At 31.6% G+C, this 25,184-nt stretch overlaps 5 protein-coding genes and 1 non-coding gene across 22 annotated transcripts; 4 read left to right on the forward strand and 2 right to left on the reverse strand.

Annotated features, from left to right (window-relative positions):
- The first annotated feature begins 124 nt into the window (after positions 1-124).
- On the forward strand, positions 125-4,320 carry Asns (asparagine synthetase). 7 transcript variants are annotated; one of them, XM_076439829.1, is made up of 11 exons: positions 556-572; positions 1,431-1,631; positions 1,706-1,842; positions 1,927-2,052; positions 2,138-2,374; positions 2,442-2,616; positions 2,705-2,934; positions 3,014-3,141; positions 3,209-3,498; positions 3,731-3,965; positions 4,043-4,320. In XM_076439829.1, exons 3-11 carry the CDS (start codon positions 1,720-1,722, stop codon positions 4,176-4,178), a joined length of 1,680 nt encoding a protein of 559 aa, XP_076295944.1. In that variant the 5' UTR covers positions 556-572; positions 1,431-1,631; positions 1,706-1,719; the 3' UTR covers positions 4,179-4,320. The 7 variants fall into 7 exon arrangements, with proteins under 7 accessions (XP_076295914.1, XP_076295953.1, XP_076295944.1 ...); XM_076439809.1 differs by having other exon boundaries at positions 557-572; positions 1,698-1,842; XM_076439799.1 differs by lacking the exons at positions 556-572; positions 1,431-1,631 and adding an exon at positions 125-555 and having other exon boundaries at positions 1,698-1,842.
- Positions 4,321-4,439: 119 nt separating this feature from the next.
- Trnar-ccu (transfer RNA arginine (anticodon CCU)) lies at positions 4,440-4,512 on the reverse strand. Its single transcript has one exon. It is a non-coding gene; the product is annotated as a tRNA-Arg (tRNA).
- Positions 4,513-4,574: 62 nt separating this feature from the next.
- Pgant35a (polypeptide N-acetylgalactosaminyltransferase 35A) lies at positions 4,575-8,404 on the forward strand. Its single transcript, XM_076439775.1, has 7 exons — positions 4,575-4,823; positions 4,925-5,273; positions 5,689-6,370; positions 6,786-6,903; positions 6,971-7,459; positions 7,595-7,726; positions 7,796-8,404. Exons 2-7 carry the CDS (start codon positions 4,925-4,927, stop codon positions 7,949-7,951), a joined length of 1,926 nt encoding a protein of 641 aa, XP_076295890.1. The 5' UTR covers positions 4,575-4,823; the 3' UTR covers positions 7,952-8,404.
- A 141-nt stretch (positions 8,405-8,545) lies between these two features.
- Positions 8,546-10,341, forward strand: LOC143216701 (succinate dehydrogenase assembly factor 4, mitochondrial). Of its 2 annotated transcripts, XM_076440005.1 has the most exons (5): positions 8,546-8,845; positions 8,922-9,082; positions 9,228-9,317; positions 9,404-9,616; positions 10,204-10,341. In XM_076440005.1, exons 2-4 carry the CDS (start codon positions 8,983-8,985, stop codon positions 9,571-9,573), a joined length of 360 nt encoding a protein of 119 aa, XP_076296120.1. In that variant the 5' UTR covers positions 8,546-8,845; positions 8,922-8,982; the 3' UTR covers positions 9,574-9,616; positions 10,204-10,341. The 2 variants fall into 2 exon arrangements, with proteins under 2 accessions (XP_076296120.1, XP_076296111.1); XM_076439996.1 differs by lacking the exon at positions 10,204-10,341 and having other exon boundaries at positions 9,404-10,125.
- LOC143216322 (uncharacterized) lies at positions 10,044-12,066 on the forward strand. Its single transcript, XM_076439249.1, has 3 exons — positions 10,044-10,125; positions 10,204-10,305; positions 10,418-12,066. The coding sequence occupies exons 1-3, from the start codon at positions 10,044-10,046 to the stop codon at positions 10,555-10,557; spliced, it is 324 nt and encodes a 107-aa protein (XP_076295364.1). The 3' UTR covers positions 10,558-12,066.
- Positions 11,042-25,013, reverse strand: Polybromo (protein polybromo). Of its 10 annotated transcripts, none has more exons than XM_076439623.1 (27): positions 24,854-25,013; positions 24,116-24,230; positions 23,789-24,034; positions 23,566-23,694; positions 22,433-22,612; positions 21,900-22,344; positions 21,694-21,806; positions 21,517-21,615; positions 21,366-21,434; positions 21,081-21,230; positions 20,842-21,009; positions 20,174-20,340; positions 19,749-20,043; positions 18,580-18,785; positions 18,122-18,521; positions 17,452-18,036; positions 17,160-17,317; positions 16,404-16,576; positions 16,117-16,289; positions 15,920-15,991; positions 14,830-15,018; positions 14,465-14,587; positions 13,720-13,963; positions 13,061-13,211; positions 12,680-12,729; positions 12,481-12,598; positions 11,046-12,373 (listed from the first exon to the last, which is right to left on the reverse strand). In XM_076439623.1, exons 2-27 carry the CDS (start codon positions 24,218-24,220, stop codon positions 12,157-12,159), a joined length of 5,025 nt encoding a protein of 1,674 aa, XP_076295738.1. In that variant the 5' UTR covers positions 24,221-24,230; positions 24,854-25,013; the 3' UTR covers positions 11,046-12,156. The 10 variants fall into 10 exon arrangements, with proteins under 10 accessions (XP_076295789.1, XP_076295775.1, XP_076295780.1 ...); XM_076439616.1 differs by lacking the exon at positions 24,854-25,013 and adding an exon at positions 24,434-24,725 and having other exon boundaries at positions 11,047-12,373; positions 21,078-21,230; XM_076439608.1 differs by lacking the exon at positions 24,854-25,013 and adding an exon at positions 24,390-24,725 and having other exon boundaries at positions 11,047-12,373; positions 21,078-21,230.
- Between the last annotated feature and the right edge of the window lie 171 nt (positions 25,014-25,184).

The following is a 25,184-nucleotide window of genomic DNA, read 5'->3' on the forward strand; positions in this document are numbered from 1 at the left end:
AAAAGGTTTTGTATTGCTTCGAGTGTAAGTCTAGATGTTTTTTTTTTTATTTCAGCGACCACTAAGCGAGGTCTATACAGCTGGATGTAATTTACATTGTGTCGCACAGTTTGAATTACATGAATTACATACATTGTTGTTTAGCATATCCGGTTATATGAACAGGTTGCATTCCTTCAAAAAAGTATAAATACTGATAAATACGCAAGAACGCCCGAATGTTGGGTCTGGCAAAAAATATATCGGTTCGAAGGGGTAAAAAGTAAAAAGAACCCCATTGTCACGTCACAAGACATGGTCTTGGGTTGTCTTAGGTCTTCCAGTTCATAACCACACTTACAGTATGATCAACAATATACCTACGCGGAACAATGATGCGGCCAAGCAAAAGACATAGATGTGACAAACATTATTGGCAAACCGAGGGATTCGATTGGATTCGATGCTTGACAGGCAGAATATATCAGAAAAGGAAACATGCAACACATCGATGTAATCGGAAGCAGTGGCAGACCATGGCAGACTCGGCATGATTATTGACATCCTCATCTCCTCGTAAGGCTATAGTCTATGTGAGAAAGAGTCCAGAAAAATTTTATGAAACTATATAGAATTATATTCAATTATATTGTAAGAATTTTTTGCTTGATGTATAAGGGTTGGTTTTTGCTTGAAAGCTAATCGATTGCAGCATTGAAAGGCACTTAAAGAATCATAAAGTGATGTCCATAGCATCATAGAGGATCAAACATTCGGCTGTAAAAATCGACGCACTATTTACTATCAATATTTGTTCTAAATAGTATAGTACAATATGTTTTAGCGCTTCTAACACTGCACTGAACGACACAAGAAATTTCAAAAATGGGATGACTTTTCTCTAAAACGTCAATATGTTGCGCGAAATTCAAAATTATCAGAGATGATCTGCAGTTTTCAAATTTCAATGATTAAATTACATTTGTATAGTTTATGTTTATATTGATTTCATGGCTATTATACGGATGCCACTGACCAATGATATGGTAGATGCAACCTAAAATAATTAAATGAAAACCGAAAAATGTAAGAAATGTATTGGGAATGTATATATAATGTATATAATATGATTGTAATTTTTTGAATTAAAATGAGTGATTATGTTATCATTAATAACGTGATAAGTTTATGTATATAACTGTATTAAATTGGTCCTTATCACATTAATAAGATTATAACTATTAATCGAATGTATTTTGGTGTATTTATGGATTAATGTAATTAATTATGCGTAAAGGCAAAAAATAAAAACATATGGTACATATATATATATATACATATTAGTTTCCAAAATTATATCGTAGAGGAGTTATTTATATTTCTACTTCTTCAATTTTAGCATTCAGAGAATATTAAAAGAAATAGAATAAAAAATTTCTGTTTACGTTTAGACTAAAATGCGCAGCCGCGCACAAATTTGCGAACGTGGAGTCAAAGTTAACGTGCTATCGGTGTTGTTTCGTCAGCCGTAAGTGAATAAATACGCAAACGAACGGTGGTTATTTGTATTGTTCTATAGTCATTCAAATAAAGAACGTCCGAAAAATAAAACCAGATTCTTACTTTTTATAAAGTATATTCTTCACGATTAGGTATCGTTTTAAATATTTAGATATTATTTTTAAAAATTTTCCGTTTTTATATATATAATATTAAAGTGTTACAGTGAGACGAAACAAAATGTGCGGAATTTGGGCCCTGTTTGGATTAAATTCGCCTTTGACCTGTATTTGTGAGAATTTTGTAAAAATAGAACATCGTGGTCCTGAAGCTTTTAAACTCGAATACGACCACTCAGTCAACGTATGATCATTCTAAAACTTCTAAATACTGCACTAAATAGTAATACAATGATAAACTATAGAATGTTATGTTTTCTTTTTATAGAATGGTTATTACGGATTTCACAGACTGGCAATTGTTGATGATCTCCATGGAATGCAACCAATGAGACTTTACAAGTATCCACAAATTTTTCTGTTGTGCAATGGTGAAATATATAATCATAAACAAGTAGAGCTGATTTTACAACTTATTTTTTCGTTGTTAATCCAAAATTTCATTGCTTCATGACTAAGTTGTACATTTAATTTTATAGATCAGCCAAAAATATGAATTTAAATGTGTTACACAGTGTGATGTGGAAGTAATAATATACTTGTATGAACATCTTGGTGCCGAAAATGTTGCCAAAATGCTTGATGGTGTGTTTGCATTTTGCATAGTGGATATAAAGAAGAGAAAAATTCTGATCGGCAGAGATCCTTATGGCATTAGACCTTTATTTCGATTAGTTTCTGACGATGGACAACTTGCAGTTTGCTCAGAAAGCAAGGTAACAAAGAACCAGTCATTTATTTCAAGGAGAATCAAAATGTTATTATAGTGGAATATGTATACAGGGTCTTATAGGATTAACAAAACAAATAAACTCGAAATGGACATTGAAACCGTTCCCACCAGGTCATTATGAAGAATATGAAATCTTAAATGACGGTCGTACAAAATTATTATCAACAGTAAATTATTTTAAGCCGGGTGACAAACCGAGCTTTCAAGTACATACTCCTTGGAATGGTTTGTTTGTGCGATTTAAATCTCTACTAGCATAAAATTTCTGTAATAAAAATAAGAAAAATCCAATAATATATCACATTTTTTGAAGTTTTGAGTAAAACAAATGTTCATGAGAACATAAGGTTGCTTCTCTCAGCTGCTGTGAAAAAAAGGTTAATGGCTGACAGGAAAGTAGGATGTTTACTATCAGGTGGTTTAGACTCGAGTTTGATTGCAGCGTTGCTAGTAAAACATGCCAAAGAAGAAAATCTGCCTTATAAAATACAAAGTTTTGCTATTGGAATGGGTGATAGTCCAGATATTATTGCAGCCAGACAGGTTGGAGAGAATAATTGTTATATTGTATTATATGAAACGTTATATTAATATTTGAATGTATTAACATGCCTTTAATTAGGTTGCAGATCATATTGGAACAGAGCATTATGAAATAATTTTTTCGAAAGAAGATGTGGAGGATGTATTGGATAAAGTGATTTATCATTTAGAAACTTTTGATATTACCACAATCCGAGCTTCCATTGGGTAAAATAAAATTATTATAAGAGGATTCTTTTAACTTGAAACTCAATAATAATATCTTAAATTTCAGAATGTATCTTATCTCGAGATATATTAAGTATAATACAGATGCAACAGTAATATTCAGCGGAGAAGGTGCAGATGAACTTGCACAAGGATATATTTATTTCAGAGATGCACCTAGTGAATTAGAAGCTCATGATGAGTCTCTTCGATTACTTAAAGATATTTATTTATATGATGGTTTGAGAGCAGATAGAACAACTTCTGCCTTTAGTCTGGAACTACGAGTTCCGTTTTTAGATCTTCAATTTACAAATTATTATCTCTCACTGGATGCTGCTACTAGACAACCACAAGGTATAATTAATTAGTAGATTGCGGAGCTTTATGTAAACTAAAACTTGTCTGCATTAATTGCAAAAAGCAGGAGCTGCATAGACATTTATTCGTCTACATAATCATTTTATTAAGTCTCAGGCAATATAATTGTATTTTTAAATATATAAAATCAGTGGTCTATTAATGAGAATACCTACTTGAAAAGTATTGACGCTAAAATAGCAATATTTATACAATAAATTTGTTACAGGAGGGGTAGAAAAGCATTTATTAAGATCTGCATTCGACAACACTAATATACTGCCATCAAACATACTGTGGAGGCACAAAGAAGCATTCAGCGATGGTGTAACGTCGATTAAAAAATCTCTTTTCCAAATTATACATGAAATAGTAGACGATCGTATATCAGACGCAGCGTTAGAGAAAGCTCATTTGAAATATTCTCATTGTACTCCGAAAACTAAAGAAGCACTTCATTACAGGTAATAGAATATTCTTTTTAAACATTTTCCAGATTTATTACTTTGACAGATAAACTGTATTTTTTCGTGTTCTTTAGAAACATTTTTGAATTCTATTATGGAGGACAAGCTGAGAGTTTTACGCCATATTTTTGGATGCCCCGTTGGATAAAGGGAATTAATGATCCATCTGCACGATATATTGCGCATTATTCGGCAGAAAGTAAAAAATGATAACAGTGATAATATATAAGAATAATTGAATTAATTATTAAAATGATCAATATGTATACAATTAAAATAATAATTGTAATTATAAAAATGTTAAAAAATATTTTTTAAATAAATTTCCTGGAAGAAATTATATTCTATCAAACACAGTGTCAATTTTTTTTACACCCAATCAATAAAACTAGATTCATAATAATATATAAATTAAAATACAAATTATAAGTAAATCATTGTTTATTTGCAGGAAAAAAAAATGGATTGAATTACCCCTGGTGGGACTCGAACCCACAATCCCCGGTTTAGGAGACCGATGCCTTATCCATTAGGCCACAGGGGCAGTTGGTAAAATTTGTTTCCTACTCGAAATAGTTTTACACAAACTAAAAACCATTTTCAAATTGTGTAATAAAAGTAATTTTAACGAAAATATATTTTTCACAACATATATAGCTTTTAATAGTAACACATTTCTACAAATACCACAAAATAATAAGAAACGTACGAAACAGCTGTTATAGGAAATTTCAAGATGGTGACGCATGTTTTGTAGCAGTCACCTGTGTATCATTTTTTTTTATAAAATGGGAACATATTTTATTAAAATAACGATGATTTCAATATAAATTCACTACCAGACATATTTTAACAGTGAGTGTATTATGTTTTACTTACGATGAAACTGATGTTAGTAACTTATTCTATTTATATATGATGTTGTTAAATTTGTTTATTTTTTAAACAATTAATAGATGATGTCAACGAGGTACTTTTCTTTCTTGTCTGGAGTGATAATAGCCTCCTTAACATGGACTTTCAGTTTGTACCTTTATTCAAGACTATCTCAAAACAATGACATCATTAATCCAACAATATTAGTGTCAGAGAGTTCAAAGTCATTGAAAGAACCAACATTCGATCACAAAGTATATAATGATCGCGAACTTAGATTACGCGATAATTTAATATTTCATGATGAGAAGGAAGCATTAGTACAGAAAGGTAGTTACCAATTAAAAGGATCTAGTTATAAGAACAGTAAAACTCTTATAGAACAATTACAACCTGTGCCAGTAAAACCTGCAGTTACTTTAGGACAAGGTATTTTATGAATATAATATTTTAATTATTAACCCTTCGCGCACTCCGAATTATTTTTCAATTTTATTGCCAAACACTATTTTAAGTGTTTTATTTGAAATTTTCTTCAAAGGACAGTTCTGTGATTGCTACTTATTTTAAACAATTTTGTTTACTAATTATATTAAATATAGCTCACAAGCTTTGTTGTAATTTATATTTGTGGTACTTGTATTTGTTTTTAACTAAAAAATACGACTTAAATAAATAAAGGAAGAACCAAATGCATATAAAAACCTGTTTCATTTACATTTTTCTTTCTCTGACGTCGAGTCACACTCGACAAAGGAATGCAAAGGGTTAAGAGAAATCAATTTTTAATACTTTTATTGTCTTTAGTGTGTTCCTTTGATTAAAAGTGTTAATCTATTTATAGGTTTGGACGAGCTGGGACTCGTTAAAAACTACGATGACCAGAGAAAACGAGACGAAGGTTACAAAAATTATGCCTTTAATGTTCTGGTATCTGATAATATTGGGTCACACAGAGTATTGCCTGATACAAGGCACAAATTGTGTAAAACACAAAATTATCCTACCAACTTGCCACCGGCCAGCATTGTTATATGTTTTTATAATGAACATTACATGACACTTGTGAGAACTTTACATTCCATTATCCAAGGGACTCCTGACGATCTCTTGCATGAAATTATTTTAGTAAATGATTGGAGCGATGACAAAACTTTACATGACAAAGTCAAAGTATACATTGATAACAATTTTAATGGTAAAGTTAAATATTTCAAGACTGAAAGACGCGAAGGATTAATAAGAGCAAGAATGTTCGGCGCTAGGAAAGCAACTGGAGAAGTTTTAATCTTCCTAGACAGTCACGTAGAAGTAAATGAAATGTGGATAGAACCTCTGCTTTCGCGTATTGCTTTCTCAAAGACTATTGTAGCAATGCCGGTAATTGATATTATCAATCCAGATACATTTCAATATACTAGTAGTCCTTTGGTAAGAGGTGGATTTAACTGGGGCTTGCATTTTAAATGGGATAATTTACCAGTTGGCACTCTGGAACATGACGAAGATTTCATAAAACCCATAAGGTGAGATCATATAACATTAAGATCCGCCTTCACGGATTCTTAACACGTTTCACGTGCCACGTGTTTCCGTGAAACAGAAATACACGGGTATTAAAAATTATACGGATTGAGATCCGGATTCGTTTACTACCTCTGTATTTAGATCAGTGCTTCCCAAACATTTTTAATTGCTGCACACTTTACAGCAAATGAAAAACTTGCGGCGCACCTGCATATATTTTAGTAGCTAATTATTTTAATGATGTATATTGAGAATATTATTTTATGTTTTAATCATTTTTTATATAATTTTAATTATTTAGCGGCGCACGATTTGGGAAGCACTGATTTAGATACACGGGAAATAGAGATCTCTGATATTTACATGTGCATATTTATTTTAATGATTTTGTATTTAATAATTACTGTTAAATAGATCACCAACAATGGCTGGAGGGCTTTTTGCAATGAATAGAGAGTATTTTACAAAAATGGGAGAGTACGATGCTGGGATGGATATCTGGGGTGGTGAAAATCTAGAAATATCATTCAGAGTAAGATAATGATTTACTTAAATTAATGTCACTTTCAGTTCGATAATAATTTCTACTATCTTTTCAGATTTGGATGTGCGGTGGAAGCATCGAACTCATTCCCTGTTCAAGGGTTGGACACGTATTTAGAAGACGTAGACCGTACGGTGGAAATGACAAACATGATACTATGTTGAAGAATTCATTACGTGTAGCATATGTTTGGTTAGACGAATACAAAGATTACTTTTTAAGGAATGCAAAAAAAGTAGATTATGGCGATGTTACGGATAGATTAAGACTACGCAAGGAATTAAATTGCAAAAGCTTTGCATGGTATCTAAAAGAAGTGTACCCTGAATTAACATTGCCAACAGATAACAAAAATAAATTGAAAGAGAAATGGGCAAGATTAGAACAGAGACAGATGCAACCTTGGCACTCTAGGAAAAGACATTACATTGATGAATATCAAATTAGACTGTCTAATACAGTGTTATGCGTTCAGAGTGAAAAAGATATCAAAACCAAAGGTTCTAAGCTGATACTATCCACATGCTTGAGAGTTAAATCACAGGTAATTAAGAGGAAAAACATTTCTGAAAAAAATATTTTATAGAAGACTATTATAATTTCCTGTAATATACGTTCTTTTTCATAATGAAGTTTATTATCTTTTACTTTTAACATCGATATGTTGTAACTCCTGCAGATGTGGTATGAAACAGACAAAAGTGAGTTAGTCCTTGGTGAAATACTGTGCATGGAAGGATCAGAGAAAATACCAAAACTTGGAAAATGTCATGAAATGGGTGGCAATCAGGAATGGCGGCACAAAAGTGTTGTAAGTAGTACTTGTTAACTTGTTCATGGTAATAGTATAGATTAATTAAACTGCGTTATTTATGTACAGAATGGCTCACCCATATACAATATGGCAGCTGGTACATGTTTAGGAGTATTACAAGCTACAAAAGGAAGTCCAGTTATAATGGATCTATGTACCAAACCAAATAAAACTCTTATAACATGGGATCTAGTACATTCGAAAATTCTACAAAAGAATTGAACAACAAAAAATAAAGAGTTACAAACGCGAAACAAAAGAGCATCAACGTCAGATTGTTAGCCAGGAGAAGACGTATGAACAAATTAAATGGAAAGGTTGAAGTTTTGTGATACAAAGAAAGTTAAAAATGCTCATTTTTTTAATGATTTTATGTCACGAGTAAGAGGGGGATTATACAAGTTATTTTATGTTTTGGTAGCAGATTAGATAATTTATTAATGAATTTTTTATACATTTCAAAGTAAACGAGAACACCTACAAAGCTGCCAAATTAAAATAATACGAATTACCCATATAATGCAGCTTGCAAATAGTATAGCAATTTAAGAAGATTCCAACAGAAGCAATACACTGTACAGTATATGTATCTATATTTGTTGTTTTCGTATTATTTGTTGTATACATACACACATTTATACTAAAGTTTTATAAAATAAATTGATGTTTAACAAATTTATTTATTACAAATACACCATTGAATCCTATACATAAATGAAAATTGAACAAAGGAAGTAGTCATGAATTACTTTCTATCTGTGAGCTTACTACTGTTATATTATTCAGCTCAATTTGTTGCTATTCAGGTAGAAAGTTTTTATTTTGAATAAAGATCCGCAGTCTACTAATAAATTTAATAAAAATGGGATGCGACTCACAATTTTGGAGCTAAAACATACAGGTCTATAATGTCTCTGTGATTTGCGCGAAGAAGAGCTATGCTCTCCGCCTCCGCCAATTAGAAGCGATCACGAAAATCACAAATCACCGTGATTGTGATTAGGAACGAACGTGATCACGTGATCGAATCACGAGTCACGAGTGATTCGGAATTCGGAGTAAGTCAAGTATAGTGTTGCGAGTGAGACGGAAATGCATTCAAGGATCCTCTGACAAGTGAGAAACATTGAATAATTGTTCATAAACATTTAATTGACATATCATCTAAACATGTCTTTTTCTGTGGTTATAGAGCTGACAAGTAATCTTCCTGTAGTCCACTGTATATAGTCATCAGATAGAAGAAATCCAAAATGTACAAGGTTATGTTTACTACAAATGTCACCGCTGTTCCTAAATTATTAAAAATAAATCATGGAATTACAACGTATCCAAACAATTGTCTCCGTACACGTACGTACTGAAATTATAGATTATCTTAAAATATAGTTAATTTATAGATTATGGTTATAGATTAACAAAAATAACAATATATATTTAGAGAGAAGATTCAAATTATAAATTAGTACAATAAATACTTTGCTGTTTACTATTTTAGAAGTTCCTGTATTATTTGCAAAGAAAGACGAAACTGAAAGTACAAGAATACAGGAATTTAGAAAAAAGTTACGAGAACGTACATCTATAGGTAAATATAGTATTTTATACATAAATCAAATATTAAAAATATGTAATATAATTCTTATCAAAGTAACATAATTTTATGCATATCAGAGAAACTAGAAGAACTAGAAGAAGGTATGCATCCTTATCAAGAGAAAGAACCATTAAAACCTTTCCCAAATGATACAAATCCTGAAACGGGAGAAGTAGGAGGACCACGAGGACCTGAACCAACTCGCTATGGTGATTGGGAACGGAAAGGACGAGTGACAGATTTTTAGAAGTCTCATAAAATACATAGCAACAAATTTGTGTTAAAATAATGTAATGTATAGTATATATTATGTACATAGGAATATTTAAACTGTATATTGTACGATAATATTTTTATAGTTAAAAAATTTATGTATATTACGAAATATCTGAAAAAAATGAATAACTGAATCATGAAAATTTGTATGCAGACATTGTTTTAAACAGCGTATATGTTTCAGTTAGTTAGATAGTTCTTTTCTTTTTAATTTAATTTGTAATAAAATTTTTCACTTCTAGATATAGATTAGTACTAATATTTAAAATTTTACTATTTATGAAAGTAACAATTTCACAAACATATTTCTGTTGTGTTTTGTTAAAAATGAACAAAAGCAATAATACAGTTTAACCATTCAATCTTTTTTGTTATTATATGTCAGTGAAATACAGAACTGAGAATATATTTAATTTGGAATTGTCCTAGACTATTGTTAGAATGAATAATATTTCTAATTTTATAAGCAAAATTTCTACGAAACCATTAAAATGTAGACCTAAATGTAGACAGTTTGTAACAAGTACGAAATTTATACATTTTCTCATTTAAAAATTAATTATAACCATCTTATTCTTTGATATTTTGATATAATATGTAGGTGTGTTGTTACAAGACAAAGAAACTAATACAAAGGATGAGAAAGGAGAATCTCTAAGAATGAAACAATTTCATGAAAAACTGAAACTGCAACCGATACCGAGTGAGTAAAATGATCCAGATTTAAGATAATAATAGCAAATGTAATTAACGTGAATAACTGGATACTGTGTAAGTTATAATTATGTAATTATCATAAAGAATTCCAATGATAGGAGTGCCTCCAAAAGAACGTTTTGTGGACTTGCTATTGGTAGAGACTGACCCAAGCAATGGGGAATTAAAAACTAATGCTGAAAAAGACCCAACAAAGTGGGGAGATTGGCAAAACGGTGGACGGGTGAGCGACTTCTGAATCGGAAACGCAATTCATAAATAATTTTCATTTGAAGTTATGATATATGAATATGTATATCCAAAGTATAAGAAAAAATATCAATTTTAGTTTAGTTTAATCTCCAAAATTGGCGATACTGATCATAAATTAGAGAAATTTCATTCCAACATAATAGGCTGTTATTGCTAGCTGAAATAATTTAAGTTATTGTATTTCTTTTGTCTCTTATAAAAGCATAATTGTAACATTATCTAATAATGGAAATTTTAGTATTAGTAAGAAGTTGATGTCGAAATAAGTACACATTTTATATAAAATTAGAAACATTTATTTAGTAAATAACATTTAAAATACCATATTCGCGAATAGATTTTTTTAACTATTCGTCAATAAACTTGTTATAAATGTACCACAAATAATATATATATAAAAAAGGATATTACCAACACAGTATTTTGGTACGAAAAGTGTATCGTATATTTTTATGTAAAATCAATATTAAACACAATCGATTAAAGTAGTTGATCTATAATACATGTACACACAAAACTAACTTATTATAAATGTACATTTATAGTTGATTCATTTTGGTATAAGTAACGTAATTTCTTATGTACGAATGGCATGATAAATGAAAACCTGAAAGAATTGGCTTTTTAATTGAAAGAGAATTAATTAAATTCATATATTATTCGGCAATTAAATGCAATAATGGTTTCATTGGTTCTGTTACTTAAATAATGAATTTATTCCCGTACAAACATATTATTAAGTTATCTCTATCCGTGTACCGTATTGTGGATTTTTCAAGAGAATTTTACACTGTAAAAAGTTATTTTCGCATTATCTTATGTACAATTTAGTAGCACTGGTGATTAAAAGTATTTTAACGATAGCGTGATAAAGAAATGTTTCAATACTAATTATCAGCTTCCTCGTTTCTATAAAAGTTCTATAAAAAGGTGGATGAAAATATTATTACATTGAAAAATGTTGTGTGACGTGAAATTAACATTCACAGATACAATAATCTTGTTGTTCACTTCAGATTATTTTTTCCAGAGGGAATCATTTTATATTTACATTACAGGTCTATATTATAATATGAATACAGGAATTGTCAAGTCACACTTTTATAATACGCGATACACAAAATACAAAATTTTTTTTGTGAAAAGTTAAAATTAAAAATAGCGAAGTATGTACAAAATGGCGGTTCTTATAATAGTAACGCTTTCGATTTACTCCTAACAGATCCATAAACAATATATCGAAAATAATGCTTATAGCACTTTCACTCGGTGATATAATTATAATCTAAAAGAAATAAAATATTTCTTCTAAACACTTTTCAGATCCAAATATTTCGACGTGTTAAACTCGCACACCGAGTTTGCTCCCATCAAAATTCAAAACAATACTAACGGTATGTGTTACAATAGAGTTCTATTTCAAATAGTAATTCAACTTGTAAAATAAAAAGGAAAATGATCTAAAAGTGTAAATATACTGAAATTCGAGTAATAATCTTCAGTCTTTCATCTAGCATCGACGGACCTGAAAATTGTAATTTAAGGTAGCATCGAATATTAAAGATTATAGATCTTAACGGATAAACTATAAAGTTTTATTGATGGCTAACACATCTCGCATCATCATGTTCCTTAGTGTCCATAAGGCATTTACCACATTCCCATGGTTGCCTACACCATTGCCTAGCCATTCAGCTGGCAATTTTGTTACATCAGGAATTTGTGTATTATCTGGATTAGCATTCATCTGTTTATCCCAATTTGATATGTACCGATTTTCTACGTTTAACGCTTCAATATACCTATGAATTAAGTGAAGAATATCATTTTTTAATATGTTCATTAGTAGCAGGAAATGTAAAATAAAAATAACATTATTATTAATATTACTATTGACAAATTATCTTACCGTAGATAGGCATCTGAATGTAATACGCGACTTGGTCTTGGAGGAACAGCAACAAACATTGGTTCTGGTTGTTTAGCCGCTGGCACATTGCTTGTTTGCGTCGCAGCTGCTGACGTTTCTGTAAATAAAATTGTGCGGAATTATGCAAATGTCACATTTTTTAGTAAATATAAATGCATAATTAATACGCATCAATTACCAGTTTCCATTGGCGGTAATATCGTTGGACCTTTCGATGCCATATAATTTCTGTAATAGAAAAATTATATTATAGAGTTGAAGTAGGAACGATATATGTATGTGTGTATATTAACAGCCAACCCTATATATATAGCTAAATTTATAGAAATAGAAAATCAGAAATAACAGAAGAATTGTAAAATTACGATCGCCAACAGATTGCAAAAAGAAAACAGATTGAAACGAGCGCCCGTGACAAACACTTCGGTCGTTAACTCCTGGTTATCCGTATGCCCAATTTTGTTAATAAATCCGTTTTTCCTTGCGGCTTTTCCTTACAATATTTAAATCCGAATTTTTAAAAGCCGAAAAGTATAGCTTGATAATTTCGAAGACTTACTTGCTTCTTTCCGAAGGAGGTATTATACGTCCATTTGACTTAAGGATATGCACTTCCTTAACGTGTCTTGCAAGTCTTTGTACACTAGGGAACGGTGGTACAGATTTTTTCGTACGACCACATCCGCGCCATTGACATTGAAATTCTACGTCTATGGAAAAATGAAAATTAAATTTTACAAAGAAAATGTTATTCGATGCTAATTATTATTAGACTGCGGATGTATATGCATTTTTCAATTTTTATAGACAAATTCTAAAAAAGTGGATTGAAATAAAATCTTATTTTTAATGTGAACAGCCTTTGTACAGCGACAGAGACAGTGTATGGAAACATTGGAAACCCATTTTTTTATAACTGCGTCGACCGCGCAGAAAGTACAAAGGATGCCGAACGTAGAAAAGAACAGCATGTATACACGCACGACCGAGGCAGCTCGAGCTTTTTTGCCCTTCGCGGGGATGTCCCCCAGTGGGTAGACGAAGGGATAGTGATCGTGGAGATTCTCAGGGAACTAGATCGCGACTTTACTGTAGATCCAAAACTAAAAATTGTACAAAATTCTATCGATTTTATATTCTAGCCTTTTTTGAAAATTTTCATAAGTCTCATAAATGCATAAAGATCCGCAGTCTACTAATTATAATAAAGTTACGTACCACTAGCGGCATTAACAAAGGACGATTGCACATGTCCATTTTGCTCAGCGATACAATGATCAATACAATCGGTCATATCTTCAAATTGCCAGTCACAATTGTCCCAGCAACATTCGTATACTACATCTTGTATAGAATTAGTCCCTACTGAAACAGATGTCCCTTTAAGTTGTCCTCCATCTTCATTCATTTTAATTGCTCTTTCTTCCCATGCCTGTTTTTCTCCTGCTGGCAATTTCCTCCACTGAAATAAAAAATACTTGTATGTATGTTATTCTTTGTAGAACATTTCAATACTCTGTAAACATCCATCTTGTTCAAACCTTTTTCATAGTAGAGCATGGAAAAATGATTAATGAAACTGTTTACTATTCGGTTTCTATTTATGGCTACCATTAAATTGATATACTATTAACGGTACATGAAAACCTAATTTGGAATGTATAGTAAAACAGCAATCATATGTATGTAAACAACATTCTATTACAGATTTAAATATACATATAATTATTTCGATGTGTAATTTGTGAATGGTAACCCTAAGAAAAATTCAATATATTTAAAGGAAAGACATAGTATGCAGTATCTTTTTCTCTGAACGATACTTTATGAAAAAATAAAAAAAGAAAAAACGATTTCATAAGTTTGTACAATACAATTGAAAAATATAATCTGCATACTGTCCTTCCTTAATAGATATATCCTTATTGTAAACTAAAAATCAACAGTCAAAATAAATAAATACCTCGTTGCCAACAATTCTGCTAATCTCCCCAAAGGATGATTCGGGATTGTTTTGTGTAATCTGCGTTCGCATTTTACTCGAATACAAAATATAGCCCGTAACTAATTTCTTACCCGCCGTTTTCTAAACAGAAGAAAACACAAATTATAATGTCACTGTCTCATGAGCAAGTCTTGACATTTATACCTTTAAAGGTAAGACATCTAATTGTTGTTCTAATGTATAGATAATAAACGGTGTAAAAATTTAAAAATGAAAAAATAGAAGTATGCTGGCATATTTCTCTAAACAAAAATAAAATGAAAATAAATAAAATGTAACATGTAAATCAATTGTAAACAAATAAATGTCACGATAAGTCCTACCTTCTTGGTTGACACAGGTGTTTGGGTATTGGAGAGCACCGGTTGAGCTTCTGCAGATCCAACGGACGGTGGACCACCAGCGTCCATGCTGTCCTCCCCAACTCCTACTCCTACTCCTACTCCCACTCCTAATCCTACTCCCATGCCTAGCACATCGGGTTCCAGCTTCGGTAACAATGGTGATGCTTCCTATACCATTTATGTTATGTTACGTTCATTATCCGTTACCGAATGTAATGTCATGAATAATTTTCGAATGTTTTCTATCGATACAACAATCTTATATGAATACTATTTGCTACGTGAAATCTTCTCCGATCAGAAATATTGCAGTGTTCATGAATATAACATTAATGACGATAACTATAATTTTGATAGAAATACGCAGTGATCTTTGCACAAACTCCACAATAGAATGTTTTTAAGCTAATACAGTCGCACAACACTTTCTTATGTTTCATCCTATAACACACCTTAGGTATACCCTAAGGACCTACATTTGTTTGAGTATTAGTACTGTATGCGTTCCGTTCAAAGCAAATTGCTTCATTTTTATATTATTTGGGTTAGAGTGACATGGAAGCGAGACTATTTGGTGGTATTCTATGTATGCATATGTATATACGCTGTACATACTTACAGTATATCTACATATGCACAAGATAAACCCAACAGGTGCTCTGAATTTGAATTCAGTGAAACGTCGTTTTCTATGTATGTACATCCTATGTAAACACTATATAGAAATATTTACTATTTAGTGTTATATATCGATTAATATATATTTATCAAATACATATTAACGTGTGTATGTGTACTTGCGCGTGTGTGTGTGTGTATATAAAAAAAGATATAAAATCAAATAAACAGACAAAATGAATATGCCGGCATAGAATGAGAAACATGCTCAGATACAAGTTTTTGTGAGATCTTCATCACACGCAAATCGTACTCATGTGTAAACTATATATAGTCCTAACTTATTCTCACAATACTTTGTAACATCATACGAACTTGCGTATGACTTTAGAGGAACATGCATAACTTCTGTAACACTAATAGAACGAAAATGTTTATAATAAGAAATTACCATTTCAAATTGTGTTGAGCTAGGAGTAACAGACTTGACTTGGTTTTGCGTTTGAGCCACATCGCCTGGAACCTACAACACACACGTCACATGCAAAGCAATATATTCAGTTAGTTGCATTCTAATATAATAGGTTGCTTATTGTTATAGTATTATTACATGTAACGTAAGCTTGTATACTTAAATTGTGTACACACTTTAGCAGGATTAATAGGCCTTCGGAAGAAGTATATTTCATCTTCTGTTACTGCCGAGTTATGATTGAATTTCTTCAAACCCTCTTGTCCTAATTTCTTCATGAGACTTTTACTTTCGTCGTATAACGATTCACAGATATATACATCGTCCTCTGGAATTTCTGTAGGTCGACCTACACACATATACAGAGATACAAACAGTTTAGCAAATAAAATCATTATAAGTATCATCATTGTAAGTATGTAATTATGAGTATTTTTAATTAAATGACTTTTCAACTACTTACTACAAATATACTCTCCATAGTCAAGGACCGCACATTTTCCAACAATAGCGACAATAGGATGTGTACCATCGACAGTAGATAAGAAAAGTTCTTGTTTATAAAATAATTTTGTAGGTGTGTGTGGCACTTCTGCAGGCATTAACAACCATGGGCCTTTAAAGTAACACTTTCCGCTAAAAATCAAATAAGTGTTCTTAATAAATATATTGATTACTAGAATTCCCGAGCATTTTTGGGTCCTCAAATGTATTTGGATTCTCGACGGTTTTCGGGATTCTTAAGAGAATAGTCTTGTTTCCAGGATTACGAGGGTGCGGGATGCGCCTTCTCATTTCTCGATAATACAAAGATGGGCTTTTGCATTATCGAGAAATGAAAAGGCACATTCCGCACTCTAGCAATCCTGGAAACGATTCTACCTCCTTAACACTAAACCTACCGACCATTAAAAGTGACTGATATGTATAGTATTATAAAAATAACAAGATTAAATTTATTTATATTTTGTGCGATTTTTACTATAATATATGCTGGAGTCAAAAACTATATTCAATAAATTCCCATGAAATCACCTTTACAATTTCAATAAGTATCAAATAAAAAATCTAAAATGGGTCTCGTGGTAGGTTTAGTGTTAATCATGTTCGAGAAGTCCCGACCATCAAATACATTTCGGCATTTTCGGGTTCTCGCACATGTCTATTAATTACTAATATTTAGCGGTACTTATGTTAGAGTATATATTACAATACTTACTCTTTAGTCGACCATATAGCATCAATTTGTGCAATTTGTTGTCTACCTCCATCTGTTGCTACATAGACAAAATCTCCTGTTTTTACAGAACCCGCACACGTATTGTATTGTTCGTAGTACGTATTTTCCGCATCCTCCGAATTATATAATATTACATTCTATAAAATATAATAGAATAAGTGAGACTTGCAATACATAGAAAATTAATTTTGATCACATTGCTGGTTCCAATTACAGACATGGACATATTATAATGTATAAACTATGATAGTATTATTTATGCTGAACTTACAGGTCGTTCCTTTTCAGTTGGTTTTTCTCCTTCTTCTAATTCTGCAATCTCTTCTTTATGCTTTTCTAATCTTTCTTTGTACACCGATATTACCCGCTTCGGTTCTAAAGGTTTATCTCTTGATACAAGTTTTAAATGATCTGGATCGAAGTTCCAAACTTTGATTTTTTTAAAAGCTCGCGCTTTCGTAGAATATCGCGATTCACATACGTAAACGTCTTTCTCTAAAAAACCTTCAGGTTGCATTCTAAAATAATCTTTTACACTTAGAACACAACACCTGCCAGCTACTTTAGCTAAAGGTACAGCTACATGGGCATCACTTTTAAATAATTCTTTATCAAGAAATTTCCTTGAGGCTACATGGTAAGTTTCACTTGGTCTATAAAATAAATTGCCATACAACATTTGTTGCCCCTCTGCATTTGTCCATAAGCGTTCGATAAGAACTACACTATACTCCATGCCACGTTCTGTAGGCTCTATATATGCAAAATCTCCAGCCCTATAAACTTCTTGATTAAAACTCATCGAACCTCCATTATCGCTATTAGTTCCTTCTGCATTAGCACTTGTTTCTGAATCCTGTATAACATAGAAAGAAGAAAATACCAAACATATAAAATAATATTCTCCTTTGTTTCGATATTTACGATAAAGTATTACATACTTTCGTCTCATTCCCATCACAACTTTCTTCTTCATTAGGCAATGCTAATTCCTGTTGTTGTTTCACACGTTTTAATTCTGCGACTTGAGCAGAAAGATCAAGCAGCGTATAATTAAGCGCTGGCGAATGTAATAAATCTCCACCACGAGTTACTTCGTCACGAGTACGTAAGAAAAATGCTTGTAACTCGACGCTATCTTCGAAAGGCTGCGAGTCTGTACGCGACAATCGTCTGGCTCTTTCTAAACATGTAAATACATCTTCCTGGAATCTATCCAGGCGTTTGTAAACACCACGGTCTAATCTTCTCTTAATTAAATCCAATGATAATCCTCGTACTCTGTTATTTGAAATGAACATAGAATTGTGGAAATTAACTTTACAATAGGAAGTATAATTTCTAAAAACAAAATAAATATGAGGACATATCTTTTAATCTCGGTTAAATCGCAACATACTTTTTTCCATCCACAATATCATGCTCAGGAAGTTCCGCCATAGAATCCGAGTAACATCTTCCTTCTTCGTCTTGGTGGTTATACAAAGCGGTGAAAATGGTTGCCAATATTTCTTGAATCGCGGCTGACACGTCTGGCACACTTTCTTCATCTTCGCTTAATTGTAACTTTGTTTGCAGAACTAATCGTTGTAAAATCAGTGCGTCCTGAAACATTATTTCAACCGGTTGAAAGCCATGATTCAAATCTATCTGCGATATTAAAATGTTGATCATTTATAAAAATTAGTGTTAATGGACAATATTCTGAAAAGAATGAAGTTATTCTTTACTTCTGTTTCATTCTTCTTGCACTTTTTCGATAACCGTTGATCTACTTCTCTGTCTCTCATTAAACGAATAAAACAAGGTCGTACTTTTAGTGTCTTATCTACAGAAGTATTACTATCTTGATTATCAAAGTTCCCCAGCTCAAACATTCTGAGTAATAGTGCATATATATAAAACTTGTAAAGAAATCACAACATTTATGAGGCTTATGCAGTCACAACATTTATAGATATCCAATAGGCAATTTTTCGTGCGTTTAAATTGTAATTATTGATTTGATAGAACTGCATATCCACCAGATATACTGGTATATCTATTCACGAATAAAAATCAAACATTATTCAATAAAATTCCACTATGAAATAGTATAAAATGACGAAGATACGAGGGCAGCTAACTTCACGTAACCTCAAAAATCATGACCGTAAACAGATCAAGCTTTCCATGTTTTAGCGCGAAATTTCAATTTCACTTCGATCGTACACACACTCTTCGCGATAGATTACACTTACTTTATTAGTAATTTCTCAGTCAAATAATAAACATAACATTTATAGTCGCCGTTTTCCCTTTACACTCAACATTTGTGTTTATTGAAGATTATAAAGGGCGTGTTAATTATTGTTATTATTTACATTTAACCAATGATTTATTTTATATTAATTTATCCTTCTTTTGAACTCGAAATATTAATTTAGATATTACTATGTCCAGTTTCCCACTAAATGAAATATCACTTCCTTTTTAAATTATCTTAATTATGGAGAATGTTATGAGAATTCTTATTTTACTCTATATATAAATATATGGTAACATGCATACATATATTATCGTACAAACCTTGTATATTTGTGAATCAGGTTCATTATATTTGCAGGCATTATCAAACATTAGTATAAAGTCTGACACAAGTTCATCTAAATTTTCGTATCCATTATTTTTCAATGTAGAAGCTATTTTTTCCATGTTCATTGGTTGTTTGATAACTTCATAATAATCAGGATACTCATTTTTGTTCGGTAATTTCATAAAAATTAAGGATAACTGCCTTCCTTTGGCATCATGATAATCTTTTATAGTATCATACATGGTTTTTAGTTTTTGTAAATGCAGTGGTATAACCTTTTTTGGTCTTCTACAAACGACAAAATAGCAATATAAGCATAGCTTTTAATAAAACTAAGAGAGTGTATATAATACTTCATGCATGAGCATATTAGAGTATTACATTCAGTTTTCAATAATATTTTTAATACTCTACATACCCAACATTCCTAGTTGGTGTGGATGCACTTGACTTTATTGGTTTAGGTGTTTCTGGTAAAGGACCTAATTCTTTTACTTTATCCATCAAAACTTTTTCTAAAGTATTTGCATCTTCATATATTAAAGAGCCTTCTTCATTATACTGACGGCAATTATTAAACATTAACTAAAAATAGGAAAATAACGATATAATAAAAGTGAATATTACGATAAGTAAGTATGGATTTATAGTGGAGCAGCGAGGTGAGCTGTGCGGTGAAAAAAAAGAAAAACAAAGAAAATACATATGTACTTTTTCATTAGTATGTGTCGAAATGTTGTCACGAATGTTGGTTTCTTTTCACCGCGCCGCTATCATCGATGCTCGCAGCTCCACTATAAATCCACCCTAAGAATATTATAATTAGACTCCGGATGTTTATGCAAAATAAAAAGTTTGTGCATCAATTGCAAGACGCAGGAGCTAAATATAACTTAATATTCTTCATTAATAATTTTAATGTGGTGAAAATAATATATTAATACTCTTAAAGTCTCTTTTAATATTTTCACTGTTTTAAATTGCACTTGCTCATTTTTGTTATAAATGCATAAAATCCGGAGTCTAATTATAATAAATAGAAAATATATCACATTTGTTTTTTTCATAGTTAAGTAGAATACGTACTTTAAAATCTTGTATTAATTCATTTTCGCTTTGATATTTCTCTGCTTTAATATTAGCTTCTATAGCTAACATATCAATGGGCTCTGCTATTACTTGATAATAATCAGGATATAATTTTTTAGAAGGTTTCTCCATAAACATTAACATCGGTTGTCGACCATCCTCACACTGTAATGCAATAACTTTCTTTGTATTGTTGAGTTTGCAATTCAATAATTCAGGTTGGAATTACTTACAACGTATTCTATCACACATTTAACTAACGCATACAATCTTTTCTTCAATGGTATATTGTCCTTATATTTTCCACGGGTTAATAAATTTGAAGCGCGCTTAATAAGTTTTGGTTGATGAGAACTGTTTTCAAATTCACTATCAGAGTCGGAATCCTACAAGCGTGTGTAATACACATATTAATATCAACTTATTCTGTTCACTACATATTTTAATAGTTAAATTCACAGATAAACAGTATTAGTAAAGAAAAAGTTTCAGAATAATGTTTTCTTTTCCAGTAAACTTACATTTACCTGATCAAATTCTAAAAGTTCTTGTACTTTCTCTTGCATTATTTTTTGCAATTTTACAGCACACTAAAAAATCACAATTTAATTCACATGAAAGAATCGTAGGCATGAAATAAATACAATTCAGTAAGAAGTTAATGTTTATTACCTTGTATAATCTAGATGTATGAATATTATATTTTTTTGCATTCTCAAACATAATATTCATATCGCCAGCTACTTCACTAACTGTACCATATTCACCTTTCTGTAACAAATGAAAAACCACGTAAGATTATCATATAAAATATAAAATATAATTATATTCATTAATGTTAGTAATTACCTTTATTTTTGTACGAATTTGTAACAAAGAAATAGGATTTTTAATCATTTTGTAGTAATCAGGATATAATCTCTTTGACGGAAGTTTCCAGAAATATTCGCTCATTCTAACTCCTGAATAAGAAAATAAATTTAATTAACATTAACTATACAAAATTATATTTAATTAAACATTGTGATTATGTACATCAAATTTTGTCAAAGTACCTTGATTATTTGGTGCTGTTCGAATAGTTTGGAATAGCTGCCATTGTGGATTGTCTGCCTCTTCAGTTTCTGCACATTCTTCTTCTTCGTCATCACTTTCTTCATCTTCGTCTGGTAATGTTGCAGTTTGAGCTATTAAAGATTGCGCCATAGTGCGACTACCTCTTTTACTCCGCGTTGATGGAGCAGTTGTTGCAATTTTTGGAATACTGCTACATATTCCAGTATCCTGTTTCCTTGCTGCTGCAGTAATGATCTTCTTTAATAGTTTAGCATCCTTGTAAATTTGTGAACCAGGTTCATTAAACTGGCAAGCATTGCGACACATTAGCATTAAATCCTTCTCCATGTCTGCAACACTGCTATATGCTCCCTCTTGAATTTTCCTTGCAACTGTTTTTAAATCTACTGGTGTCTCTATTACATCATAATACTCAGGATATAGCTGAAAATGTATTAGTGTTTTTTTACAATATGGTAGTCGAAAGAAAAGTAATGCAGTAATGTATCACCGATGCGAAAGTATGCGAAACCTTTTTAGATGGTTTAAGCTGAAACATTGTATGTAATGGCCTGTTGTTGTCAGTTGGATCTGTTGCTGTCATAACAGCTGCAAATAAATCTTCAAAAAGTTGTATTGTCTCTTCATCTGGATTTGTAGAACTTTCAGATGTATCTTCTGCATCTTCTTGTTTTGTTGCAACTTTTCGAGCCTGTATGATTGACTATGCATTAGTATTTAAGTGATTAAATAAAACAATATCATATATATACACTACCGCTCAAAAGTATGTGGACACTTTTTCTCTACAAAACATAATTTAAGTTAGTAGAAAGAATATTTAGAACAATTTTGTCACTTGTAATTATTATTATGTATATTGTGGTATCATAGCACAATAGAATTTATTTTTATGTACAAATTACATATAATGAAAATGCAATAATATAATTTCTATCTACAAATACGAAATCTAGTGGAACGGTCTCGGTGTTTGAAAGGATTTCAAGTTTCACTTTGGTTCGTTTCTAAGATGCAGAGCGAATTCAGAGAATTTTTTGATACAAATACTAATAATAAAAATCTAATAGAGAGATTGCCGCGCGATTAGTGCAAGCGGTAATATCTAATCGCCATGGATACGTCGACGAATCTCGTATTTCATCTTACTGTTAGACTAATATATGTATTGGTAGGTTTCCACATAGGTAGTTTTTAACTTAAAACGTTAGATATTCCATAAGAAAGTAATAAAGATCGATTTCAGTCACTATTTTAGATGCTTAAGTAACATTTGAGCAGTAGTGTATATATATATAAAGGTTGTCTCGCATACCGTGGACAATATAACTTTTTTCTTTGCTTTGTTGAAAAGATATTAATGAAAAGCACAAACCAATCAGAGGACAGGTTCCGCCGAGTGTAGCGTTGGCATTGGCTGGGCCAAAATCCGTCCGCAGTAGCCGCGCTCTGATTGGTCCGCGTTTTTCGTTAATAACTCCTTAACAAAGCCATAGAGATCATTTTCACAAAAGAGAAAGTTACTTTAAATGATCTCGGGAATTACCCCTTTCAAGGAAATACTACATTTTTTGGACACCCTGTACAGGTATACATATATGTATCGGTCACACCCTGTACATGTATACATATATGTATACTTACCAATCTTGCTACTTTCAATATAAGTTTTCCTTTAGGTTCTGGATCTTCGTATTCTTCTGTTATTCGATTCTTTGTATTTATACATAATTCCCAAAGTTCTGTAGCATCTTTATATTCAGGAGATGTACGCTGCAAAGAAACATTCATTATTACATATTGAAATTTCATATTCACTGTGCTTCGTACGCTTTCTATACACATTTATCAATTTATATATTATTACCATATAAAAAGCTTTTGCGTTATTAACCATAAGTTGAATATCGGCTGCTAAATCATCCATATCTCTATATTCGTCAGTTTTTAACTTTTGTTGAACCTTCAATAGGTCTATAGGATTTGTTACAACTTCATAATAACCTGGTTCTTGTCTGCGTTTAGGCACACGTATAAATGCATCACATAGTAATGTTCCATCTTCCTTTTTTTGATTACGTAGCACATCGTATAATTGTTGGCACAGGTCACTCTAAATAGATTCAATTAAACAAGTATTAAACACTGTACTACTTTTATAGATAATAATCGTTTGTCACATATGATAGCTTACAGGATCCAATTTTTTCCTCCTTTTCGTCGGTTCAGGTGGTATATCGTCGCCATCGTCTTCCGTACCACGACTCGCAACTGAAGATGTTCTACGGCGCTTGTTCATCTTGAATTATCTTAAAAAATATAAAAATAAACGTGTGCACAAACACAAATAACACTAATGTCTTGCATTAACACTAGAATACTACATTATAATCGGAAGTCTAAGTCATAGTGTCATTGTATACAGAAAAAGTCTTTGACTACATGTTATGCTTGACCAATATAATTACATCACTTGAAGTACACAAAGTTGGGGCACAATCGAGAAACTTACGAACGGAATTTCATACACGGAATATAAATTTACTAAATATGTTACTTCACAAAAGAAATTCCTTTGCGTACGTATTAGGTATGAATGTAATCGAGATACACAACTGCAGTAAAGAAAATTTCGCCGCCATGATATGTCGCCACTGTGCTTTAAAATGCAGAAATGCATAACGTTTTAATTTTACGGTTTGTTACATTTCGATCGAGCGCATTGTAAATTGTAAGTGAAAGCAAAAATTCCAATCCACTCGCGTTTCAATGATCTTCCTGCAAATATATCGCCGAACTTTCTGATAAATCGTTGTCCAACTAAAATTTACCGCCATATCAAAACCTCAATGCATCTTCGAACTCGTTCCTCTATCGTTACAATTATTTTTCCTCTCAAAGCATTCGTGTTATCGTACTTTGAAATTCTCACCTGCCGTTAAAATTTGTACAAAAAGATTTTTTATTAATATAGAACATGTAAAATAAAAGCGTTATAAATGTTGAACGCTTTTCATCTGCAACACACGATGACACACGACTTGGCGAACGCCATGTCGTAAGCAACCGCGGGTTTATAATCACACGAACTGTACGATCCTATGGCCAGAAATAGAGGCTGCTTCGTATGCCCTTTCGTGTATGAATTCGCTCGGCCGGTATAGAAGATTTCAATTCTTTCGTACAAAATCACGATATGTACTTGAAAAATGTGTATCCTATACATATATGCAGCATATAAACGAACAAAAGTGGTAAAAGTT

The sequence above is a fragment of the Lasioglossum baleicum genome, chromosome 2 (assembly GCF_051020765.1).
Source record: "Lasioglossum baleicum chromosome 2, iyLasBale1, whole genome shotgun sequence".
Taxonomy (NCBI): Eukaryota; Metazoa; Arthropoda; class Insecta; order Hymenoptera; family Halictidae; genus Lasioglossum; species Lasioglossum baleicum.

What these genes read in the sequence shown, in the direction of transcription:
- LOC143216322 (XM_076439249.1), top strand. Translation starts at nt 10,044, where the DNA reads ATGAATAATATTTCTAATTTTATAAGCAAAATTTCTACGAAACCATTA. An exon ending in ATGTAGACAGTTTGTAACAA is followed by an intron (nt 10,126 to 10,203) that starts GTACGAAATTTA and finishes TATAATATGTAG; the next exon opens with GTGTGTTGTTACAAGACAAA. An exon ending in GAAACTGCAACCGATACCGA is followed by an intron (nt 10,306 to 10,417) that starts GTGAGTAAAATG and finishes TTCCAATGATAG; the next exon opens with GAGTGCCTCCAAAAGAACGT.
- Pgant35a (XM_076439775.1), top strand. Translation starts at nt 4,925, where the DNA reads ATGATGTCAACGAGGTACTTTTCTTTCTTGTCTGGAGTGATAATAGCC. An exon ending in GCTTGAGAGTTAAATCACAG is followed by an intron (nt 7,460 to 7,594) that starts GTAATTAAGAGG and finishes TAACTCCTGCAG; the next exon opens with ATGTGGTATGAAACAGACAA. An exon ending in AATGGCGGCACAAAAGTGTT is followed by an intron (nt 7,727 to 7,795) that starts GTAAGTAGTACT and finishes ATTTATGTACAG; the next exon opens with AATGGCTCACCCATATACAA.
- Asns (XM_076439789.1), top strand. Translation starts at nt 1,437, where the DNA reads ATGCGCAGCCGCGCACAAATTTGCGAACGTGGAGTCAAAGTTAACGTG. An exon ending in AATACGACCACTCAGTCAAC is followed by an intron (nt 1,843 to 1,926) that starts GTATGATCATTC and finishes TTCTTTTTATAG; the next exon opens with AATGGTTATTACGGATTTCA. An exon ending in ACAATCCGAGCTTCCATTGG is followed by an intron (nt 3,142 to 3,208) that starts GTAAAATAAAAT and finishes CTTAAATTTCAG; the next exon opens with AATGTATCTTATCTCGAGAT.
- Polybromo (XM_076439616.1), bottom strand. Translation starts at nt 24,220, where the DNA reads ATGAACAAGCGCCGTAGAACATCTTCAGTTGCGAGTCGTGGTACGGAA. An exon ending in GGAGGAAAAAATTGGATCCT is followed by an intron (nt 24,035 to 24,115) that starts GTAAGCTATCAT and finishes GAATCTATTTAG; the next exon opens with AGTGACCTGTGCCAACAATT. An exon ending in GGCCTATTAATCCTGCTAAA is followed by an intron (nt 15,992 to 16,116) that starts GTGTGTACACAA and finishes TGTGTGTTGTAG; the next exon opens with GTTCCAGGCGATGTGGCTCA.
- LOC143216701 (XM_076440005.1), top strand. Translation starts at nt 8,983, where the DNA reads ATGTACAAGGTTATGTTTACTACAAATGTCACCGCTGTTCCTAAATTA. An exon ending in AAACAATTGTCTCCGTACAC is followed by an intron (nt 9,083 to 9,227) that starts GTACGTACTGAA and finishes TTACTATTTTAG; the next exon opens with AAGTTCCTGTATTATTTGCA. An exon ending in ACGAGAACGTACATCTATAG is followed by an intron (nt 9,318 to 9,403) that starts GTAAATATAGTA and finishes TATGCATATCAG; the next exon opens with AGAAACTAGAAGAACTAGAA.